The sequence below is a fragment of the Sardina pilchardus genome, chromosome 1, assembly GCF_963854185.1.
Source record: "Sardina pilchardus chromosome 1, fSarPil1.1, whole genome shotgun sequence".
Lineage (NCBI taxonomy): Eukaryota > Metazoa > Chordata > Actinopteri > Clupeiformes > Clupeidae > Sardina > Sardina pilchardus.
Window position 1 is genome coordinate 31,378,356 of NC_084994.1, and position 10,226 is coordinate 31,388,581.

Genomic DNA, 10,226 nt, shown 5'->3' on the forward strand with positions numbered 1-10,226 from the left:
CAGTATGTTCCCATGGCCCTATTTTCCCACATTTCTAAGATTTTTTTTGTTTACTTAAAATTGTGAAAATTAGGCCCTATGTTCCCACAGCTCTATGTTCCCACAACCCTACTTTTTCTGATTTCAAGGAGGTTAAGGTTAGGTTTTGGGTTAGGTTCGGGAAGACTGGCTGCGAGAACTCAGATGGTGGAGATGCTATATACTCCATGACAACTCCAACTTTGACAAAATGCACCATTGAGATCAATATGTTTTGTCCCTTCCCCTGCAATTTCAGTGATTCAGTGATTGTATTGCCACCTGTGGTTACTCTATACAAAACATATTTCACAATAGATCTCAGTGGTGCATTTTGCCATGTTCAGGGTGGGAAATGAAAAGGAAAGATTTGCATAAGACAAGCCAAATTGGTGTTTTTAAAAAGAAAAGGTAATGGAGACTGTGGGGCCAATTTTCACCAGAGTTATGCTTTATGTAGAGTTTTGAGAAAAGCAGGCACTGTTTTCAAAATTAAGCAACCGTATAAAGAAATGTAAACTGCAAACCCTCTTGAAAGGAACAACAGTAATGTGAGGAATGTGGCAGTGCTCTTTGTGCGTGTGTGTGTGTGTGTGTGTGTGTGTGTGTGTGTGTGTGTGTGTTTACACGGAGTTGTGTTGTGTTGTTCGCCCAGCGCATGCACAGTTCAGTTACTGTATGCCATTGCATGTTGTTTCTGTTTTACTGTATCATTACAGATACATTCATAGACTGTGAAACTCCACAGTCAGTTGGCGGACCCAACATTGAGGAATACGAAGGTAAAAGAAAAGCACAACTGCAAAACTGCTTATCTTACCAAGTGTTATTAATTATGTCAACATCAAAAATCTAGTTGGTGTAATAATTATGACAGTAATATAATTTTGACTGAATTTAATTGGCAACCAGTCTTATTTTAAAACATGTTATCAAGACAAATTGACTTATCTTTACTGAACTTACTGGCAGCCAAATTCACTTGTTTTAAAGTATGCTTCATTTTACAATATTCATTTTTAATATTTGGAGAGGCAGTTTAGGACATGATTATAATATACTAGGTGGAGTGGATGAAGGACTTTAGACAGTTAAGATGATCATAAATGTAATGTCAGTGCAAAGATGAAATTAAGGCAGTGCCATTTATACAGTTGCTATTTTCTATAATCTGTCATGACAGGTGTGGTAGAATTTGTGAATATATCACAAGGAGCTGAAATATTTATTGAGTCTCGATCGTGTCCAGCTTGTGTCTCATTCCTGGAGCTAAACTACACTGTTGGAGATGCATCAGCTTCAGTGATCACCAAGCAACCTCTGGATGTAGATGTCTTTAAAGACGTGAGTATATTTAAAGCAATGCATTGACTTCTCCTTTTTTTTCTCACTGAGCACTGTAGGTGCAAAAACGTTTGGCTCGAGTCGCATGAGCAGCCATGTTCATGCCCCCAGAGTGTAATGCCTGTAGCTGTTGGCTGGACCAACTGAAGCTAGTTAAAACCGATTGTTTGCAGGTTTTGATTCGAACGCCCCCAAACACACACATACGTCATTCATCCCATGCAGCTCTGACTCTTATCCCCCCCCCCCCCCCCCCCCCATGCACTCTAATGCTTTTTACACTTACCCCCCCCCCCCCCCCCCCCCCCATATGCACAATAGGTGAAGTAACTGCAGTGATTTCACTGCATTCTTTACAGTAATCATATGCATGTGACAAATAAACATCCCTGTAGTACTCTGTGACGTTGAGAATGAAGGTCTATTTAAAAAAAAAATAGCTAAATTCCCTTCAACATAATATATGTCAAAGCGCTTGAATAAACATTAGATTGATCAACATACTGGCAATAAGTATCTTACTTTAGCAGGTCATCCTTTGGATTATGGTCTCATTGTATTGATCCAGAAATCAATCAATCAATTTGATATGATCTAGTTTTTAGTTGTTATGCTGTAATAATTTTGATGAATCATTTCCATTTTCTTTCAAAGCCCAACACACCTGCCGATGCTTTGCCATTCGTTTATGACATCACATGTCGTAAAAGTGGGGTAAGATCCAAGAATAGTTGCACATTACTGCATGCAGTGTTTAATGTAACATACAGGGTTTTTTTTACGCCAGACATACACACACACACACACACACACACACACACACACACAGATAGAGAGAGAGAGAGAGAGAGAGGGAGGGAGATAGAGAAATGCACATGTACCCTTTTTCACAAAAAGAGGTGGTTTGACTCTATCCAGTCCACTTTGGTCTTGTTGAGATCTTATAACCCATTTTGTCTTGCATACCGAAGGCAGACAAGTGTTCAAGGTCAGATCATTGTCTCCAAAAAAGTGAACCATATGTGTAGCTTATGGATTGGCAGATTTGGTGGGAGATGTTGGTACAGTTTCAGTCACAGAAAGTTTGTCAAGATTTTGTGAAACAGACTAAAAATATATGTGTGTGTTGTATACTGTAAATTCACATGTTTGCCTACACTTATTTTGAAAGTATAGGTAAAAAACAATCGAAATCTGGCGCTGTTTGACATCAATGACAATGCGCCAATGTTTGAGAAAGACAAGTACACAGTGAATGTATTAGAGGTAAGAAAGCTAAGAATGTTGAATTTCTATTTCCGTTTTGAATACAATCATTCTTCACATGGAACAGTGTGTCAGTGATTTGTGACAGTGTTTGATTACTCTCTCATCATAAAATATTCTGTCACCAGGCAAGCCCAGTTAACAGCCTGGTGATCCAGGTCAAGGCCGTGGATGCAGATATCTCCTCTGAATATAGCTATGTTTTGTACAGTATTGAGGTATGTTCATGTTTGGCTGGTTCTCATTTGTCACAAAACACATTTCTATGTTTGCTCAAACACCTAACGCTGAGTTCTCATATTTCCCTTTTCGTATAGCCGCCAACAACTACATTTGAAATCCTGAGCAACGGTTCAATAATTTTGAAGGAACAGCTGAACTACACAGTGTCAAAAATGTACAATTTAACAGTGAAGGGCAAGGTAAATAGTTGCTGCTTTCCATCAGTATACAGAATTCAAAATATCATTTACGATTATTTTGTTTATGTTCATGTTTACTTGAGGTCCTTAACCTAATGTAAAACATGTTCATTTGAATATTGACAACACATCAGTCAATCAAGGTAATAGTTGATGTGAATCGTTGGCATAAGTAATAGCCTGATGGTGTTTTAAGGTCCCACCATTGGCTTCAAGGCAGCGCTGCAACCGTTGACTTCAAGGCCTTAACCTTAACCCTTGCATAACCCTTGCCTAACCCTAGTGCCATCCATTTAGCACTTCCTGGAAGACGATGTTGGGCACTTAAAGCAACAGGCTTAGTAATGCCTCTCTTGTACTGATCCTGGTCTTGGTGAAAATGTTTACCCTTAGCCTGTATTGTCTGTGTGATTGTGACTACCATTGTGTTTCCGAGTTTCCCTGTATTGATCTCAATGTCCTCCACTCTCCCTCAAAGAGCGTTCAGTATAAGCCTTGTCTTCTTGCTGATGGCCACAATATTGATTTCTTAAATATGTAATTGTATACATTTATTATACAATTATTTTATTGATTTTGTGTTCACAAGCATTTGTTTTTTGTGTCATGTTCTCACTAAGTTAATATAAGATCTGCTCATTAGAATATGGATTTGACAACAGCTGGACAAACTACTGTGGTTGTTCATGTGTGGGAAACATCAGGGCCTCGTTTTGAACATGACCTTTATACTGCCGAGATACCTGAGAATGAGGTATGTTTAACGATTTATGATATCTGAATATGTACTTTTTATGTAAATGAATATGCACTCTAATGAGTGTGTTACAGAAAATAACTTGAGAGTAGCATTTGACTCTGAAACTTGTATCAAATAATGAGATTCAATTGTTAATTTCACACCCTAATTTTCCAGGTGGGTCCATTTCTATCAATTCATCCAGCCCCAATATGGGCTTATTATATGGATCAAACAAATCAAGAGATTGTTTACAACATCACTGAAGGTAAGAACAAACAAATAAACAAACACATACTGTAAACACACCCAAATGAACCACTGCTGCAGAATGTTTCAATAGATTCAACCAATTAATATTAGATACAAGCATAGACCTCTGAAGTTTGCCTACAAAAAAAGCCACCAACTTTGCCCATACACACTCAACACACAATCCTGTCCTCTGCCTTCGAGTGGATACTGTGATCTCTGGTATGGTTAAGATGGCGCACTTTGATTGTTGCTACCTCAGGCCAGGGCTAACTTGCAATGCCCCCCTTAGAATTATAATGTTCTATCTGACATTTTTGTCAAAATTGAGCTACTGACATCAAAGATTCTAGAACAGAGCTCTGTTCTAGAATCTTTGACTGACATATTCTGTGACACCTTGAGCAGGCGAGGCGAGGTGTTTCTTGTAGGCCTAGTTGTATGCATTGTTGGACATTATATCTAAAGAGGTTTGTTTAGCTTATCAGTAGTTGTGGCCATCATTTACATTCACAGTTGACTAAAAAGAGGCATACAAAAAAAAAACATCTTTTAGAAATGAATGCCTTAATTTATTTATTTATTTATTTTTTTTAAAAAAATAGGAACAAATCCAACCTTTAGGACACCAATTTTCTTTGTGAGGGAATGATGTATCAGGGAACTTCATTGGGATGCATAGTATCCTGGATGCATGAAATAAAATGGCCTTTAAAAATAGAAAATGTGCACGCCTCTATGGGAATTTAACATAGGGGTATTGTGGCTCAGTATCTCAGAACTGCTCAGAACATAGATATAATCTTATCATTCTAAGGGGATGGTTTGTTTTTTTTTACTTGAAAATGTTATGTTTGATCCCTCAGTATCTCCTGAAGAGTTTTGGGGAAACTTTACCATTGAGAAGGACACTGGAGTCATCAACGTTGAAGAGAAACTGGATAGAGAGGAAGCATCCACGATAAACTTGGTGGTGATGGTAAGGGAGCTAATTATTGTATATTTTCATAATATTATTTTATGATAATCATCATATTTGCTGGCTACTAAGTATCTAAGCTGCTAATGGTAATTCAGTAATATCAGACAATGCTATTTCAATGACTGACAAAATGTAGTCACAAGTATGCTATCTCAGGCAATACAGACACTGTGTTAAGCTGCTGTGTTTTATCCCCACATAGGCCTCACTAAAGAATGACAGCATGAAGACAGCAAACACCATGGTAACAACATTGACATTTCTAAGACAAGCTATTATGAAAACAATGAACAATCAGATCACAATTTGACAGCACTAAATATTCGTAGCAAGACATATTGTGATCGGTTGGCACAAACCATTTGCTGAACTGGCCTTTGACACATTTGAAAGGAAGTAATGGAAATTTGATGGTCTGCTGGAAGATCCACAGGACTATGTAGTCTGTGTTTTACCTTGATCTCAGATGCTGTGAAAAAAGTTTGTGTCAGCCACTATAGAGTGCATTTTATACTGTATATTCACTTAGTCTTGACAGAGAAGTTTAAAGAAAGATCAGAGTGGGTTTATCCCAGAAATACACCCATGTTATCCCCTCTAATGTATTGATTTTTAGATCTAAAAATCAGCATGTTTATCTTAGCATGTTATACCCCAAGGAGTAAAGTTCTAAAGCACAGCTGAGTTAGACACATGCTACTTGACAGAGTCATTGACTACTGTATGTAAAAAAACATCTAAACAGTGCACTTAGGTTTTGTTTTTAGAAACATCCAGTGCTGTCTCCTGGTCTTCTCCTCCTTGACCTGTCCATGCTGTTTCTCTGTCCACTCCTCTGTCTCTGTCTCTGTCCTCCTCTCTTCCTCCTCATCCCTACAGGTGGTGGTTAATGTGGCAGATGTGAACGAGCCTCCAGTGTTCCATGCTGTAGCGTACTCACGCGTGATCTCCAATGAGATGCCACCTGGCTATCCTGTTGTGAAAGTCGAGGTCATACAACCTAAACACCCATGCACCAACTGAAGTTATCATTGCTCAGACTGAAATCCTTGAGAACACATTTGGAACATATTCATTATTTACTTGTTTGTTTGTTTGTTTATTTCTCACCGCAGGCCACAGACCCTGATGTGGGGGACAAATTGAGTTACTCCCTGGTGGAGCCCAGTTCCATGTTTGCTGTAGAGCCCTCTAGTGGCCAGGTGTATGTAGTGTCAGTAGCTGGTGAGAGTGGGAAGGTGAACCTGCAGGTGAAGGTAGAAGACCAGCAGGGACTCTACGACACAGCAAAAGTAGAGGTGGGTCCGTTTTCCTTAGAGAGGGACAGACAGAAAAAAAGAGGGGTAAAATATCCTTAGGCCTACATAGCTAAAAAAAAATAATGTTTTAGCTTACTCGCAATATCATCAGCAATTCATATGGATGGTTAAACAACATCAAATTATTACTTTGATTGGTGAGACCAGTTTGAACTTGACATTGCGGTATTCACTGCCCTATCAGTATCTGCAATTGCATTCTTTGATTTTTGTCATTCTAAAGTAGTTATTTGAAATTACAGTTTTACAAAACGGCTTGCCATTAGATAAAATGTTCTGCTTTCGCCTAATGCCGTCCTCTATCTGGGCCTTCCATCTAACACACTAAGAGCTCACTGAGAGGTCACAGTCATCACATTACAGTCAAGCCTCTTGTTCTGTGACACAAATTATGAATACTTATTTGTACTGGTCATACTTCCATGGTGACATGGATGCAAAATGAATGCATTTCCTTGATGTAAAGGCTGACACAAGAGACATATGCAAGTATTATCACATCATGTTTTCCCAGATATGCCCTTACATCATATTTTTTTCTGAAAGTTAAATGTTTGCGGCAGATTTGCAGCAAACTTGTGGATAATTTATGGGAAACAAATGAGTTCACTAGAAAACATTGCCAGAAGTTTGCCAATGTTAGCCGCTAGAGGCAAACTTCCAGCAAAGTTCTGGCAACAATGAGTATTCGCCAGTGATTTGCCACCACAGCTAGCCAATAATAGCAAACTTCCAGGGAACATGACATTGCTGCAAATTTGCTGCAACATTGCCAAAAGCTAACCACAACTGTTTGCCAGAAACCTTATTAGCATGTGAAAATATGACCTTGCCTCAAATTTGCGTCAAGTGTTTGCCAGAAACCTGACATTTCTGTAAGGGTGGGTAGCATAGATGTGTAGATGTGTGAGCGTAAAGGTGAACGTAGAAAATGACATTGAAAATAGCCTACACCTCAAAATGTTGAGCAGTTCAATAGAAGTTTTCTCTTAATCTTCCCACAGGTGACTATCGAAGACGTCAGCAACTCTGTGACTATTTCCCTGAACCAGCCTCAGGATGTGGTGATGGACAAGGTTATGGAGATGAAAGAGTGAGTCTTGGTTGTGTATCAGCACTTTTCATGTTATAGTTCACATGTAATGCACACCACAGCAAAGCGTGGTTTGGGCATATTGCAACTGATGTCTGACACTTCTGTGATCCCTAAATCTGATTTAGAGTGATTCCCTGAGTGATCTCTCCCACACCACAACCTTCTCTGTCATCCCAAGCCTCTCTGGCTCCAAATCTCATTGGTAGACACACACACATGTGGACACAAATGCTTTCACACACAAATGCTTTCACAATTTTTCAGGGCACTCCAGAGAGCACTTGGATTGGATGTGGAGATCCTTACTGTGACTGAAGGGAGTAATGGAGAGACACTTCTCATGCTAATCGCCAGGGAAACAAGTGGCAACATACTTCCAGCTGAGGACCTCAAAAAGTAAGCTGTCATATTGTGCATACATCATGTGTTAACACTAACAAGGTATTAAAGTACCCTTAACAGTTTTTTTTACCTGAACATAACGTTTCCAAAATCATTTTGATGGCATGATGGCATGCCGTTTGTCATAATATGACTTCAGTCATTGTCTGAGCGGCCTTCTGTAGGTGATTACCGACCTAGCAACTTTGTAGTTTCGAGTAGGAAAGCTCCTCTCCAAAAATGTGCAAAAGAGCTGCTATACTACAGGAATTCTACAGACTGCTGTCTGTGCATTCCATATGATTCTTCAGTCGCATAAAGTGATTTGGACAAATGCATCTGCTGAGGCAGGCCTGAAAGCTAAATAAATAATAGCACTCACTCTAGATCAGATTCTGCAAATCAACCTACAACCCGTTAAGAATGTAATACATATCTATGTTTTTTATACACTATTTATTATGATCTTTCTAAACGATGAACTTTCAGTTTGTACGTTTATATTGGGATTTTGGCATCTATTTGTCCAGGGGTGGTATAAACATGTACAGCATGTTACCCATACCATCTGTTTTGAGTGACTGACTTCTAAGCATTGTACTAAAGTTATCTATAGTCAAGATTTAGCTAACCCTTTAGCAATACCTATAAATGGTTAATATGTTTAAGTGATGTATAAACTACTTGTAAGTGGTTTAGTTTACTAATGTTATCTAATGATTGATAATGAACCATTTATTGATAACATGTAAATGGTTAGTTAACATCCCTTAATATATGTAAGAGAATATATGTAAGAGATAATGGACGACAAGGCGTTCGGTTAATAGAAGTAAATGAGCGGTCGGGGGGTAAAATGGCCCTGACCTGTAGTGGAGGGGTGTTTACACCTCGTAAGTGCAATAGCAGTGGAATAAATATATATGTTTGAATGACAATTACATTCACTATGACTTTGATGTGTGTGTGTGTGTGTGTGTGTGTGTGTGTGTGTGTTTACTACAGTGAATTGATTAATGGAAAGGAGAAGGTACAGACAGAGCTGGCAGTGGTCTTTGGGCCTGACGTGGACTTTGACTTTGACGTTATTGAAAAGGATTCGGACATGACCATGACTATTGTCCTTGCAACAGTGATACCTGTGATTGGCATCGCTTTGATAATAGCAGCAGTTTGGTAAGTCTGTCACATGTGTCGCTACCGTGATCAAAACAGTCAAAAGCTAGGTTTTACATGGGGCAATGTGATGGTGTTGATAAAAAATAAAGTGTTGATTAAAATAAAGTCCTCTGCAATGTCTGCAGCAAGGAATTTGCATATCGTCAACTCTAAAGTACCACATCAATGCAAAGAAATAGTGTTGACATTGAGGGGAGTGTTCATTAATTTTCATTGTGTCCCCTAGGTTATAACTGTGGTTTGAAATGCCTTGTTTGTTTTGCTACTTTGTTACTATACATCTCTGCACTAATGCTGATCATTCAATGATTCATTTGAATTGAGCTATTTGGAACAGTTTCACAGCAAAAATTATACATGCGATTCATTTAGATTAATTAATCACAGAGTATGTAATTAATTAGATTACATTTTCTGATCGATTGACAGCCCTAGTAATAAGTGTTAATATAAGGAGTATGATGCATTTAAAGATGTTTTGAAAATAAAGTTTAGGGGGAGCCTATATGATTGACAGCCATCACTCATTCCATTTCTGCTTTGAGATTTAAACCCCAAATTCTCTCTTTTTTTGGCTGTTCTTTTTTTTCTTTTTTTCTTTTTTGTTGAAATTTTGCACACAGGGCAATACGAAGACAGAGAAGGCATAAAGCTGAACGAAGGTATACAAATCGATAATGCATGTTATTAAATATCAAGAAGCACATGACAGTTCTAGTATCTAATGACATTTTTTCTATCACAGGAAAAGTGACATTTCACTTGACGTCAGGGATCATCATTAAACTGCCTGAACTACAATGGGCGTAAACTGATTATGGATAAACAGTATACTGCACTATGCCTGCACTGAAAAAAAACCCACTGGATTTATCTTTTGCCAATTGATTCATGCTGTGATTACCCAATTTGAGCAAGTAATTCCAATTAAATTGTTTAAGCAAATTTACATGAAATATTCATGTCATTTCAATGTTATTGTTTCATACAGGTGGTTGCATGTACTGAGAATAAACATTCAGATGTAGTTAGTGTTGCTACTGTACTGTACATCAATGTTGAAGAAAGAAAAATGTGATATTAAAGACAAGATGATGTCTTACATTTCATGAAACATGCTGAATGTGCCTCAGTATTCAGGTGCTATCATTCTTTGCAAATGCAATAAACATACATGCAACTGTCCACTTTGTATGATGTTCATTAATAACAATAAATAATAGTCCCT

At 38.2% G+C, this 10,226-nt stretch overlaps 1 protein-coding gene and 1 long non-coding RNA gene across 2 annotated transcripts; both read left to right on the forward strand.

Annotated features, from left to right (window-relative positions):
* The first annotated feature begins 2,293 nt into the window (after nucleotides 1-2,293).
* On the forward strand, nucleotides 2,294-2,846 carry LOC134074062 (uncharacterized). Its single transcript, XR_009937556.1, has 3 exons — nucleotides 2,294-2,350; nucleotides 2,534-2,628; nucleotides 2,757-2,846. It is a non-coding gene; the product is annotated as an uncharacterized LOC134074062 (long non-coding RNA).
* Nucleotides 2,847-5,232: 2,386 nt separating this feature from the next.
* LOC134074166 (protocadherin Fat 2-like) lies at nucleotides 5,233-9,961 on the forward strand. Its single transcript, XM_062530418.1, has 8 exons — nucleotides 5,233-5,267; nucleotides 5,903-6,013; nucleotides 6,139-6,321; nucleotides 7,347-7,435; nucleotides 7,703-7,834; nucleotides 8,825-8,995; nucleotides 9,622-9,660; nucleotides 9,744-9,961. Exons 1-8 carry the CDS (start codon nucleotides 5,247-5,249, stop codon nucleotides 9,781-9,783), a joined length of 786 nt encoding a protein of 261 aa, XP_062386402.1. The 5' UTR covers nucleotides 5,233-5,246; the 3' UTR covers nucleotides 9,784-9,961.
* The last annotated feature ends 265 nt before the right edge of the window (nucleotides 9,962-10,226 follow it).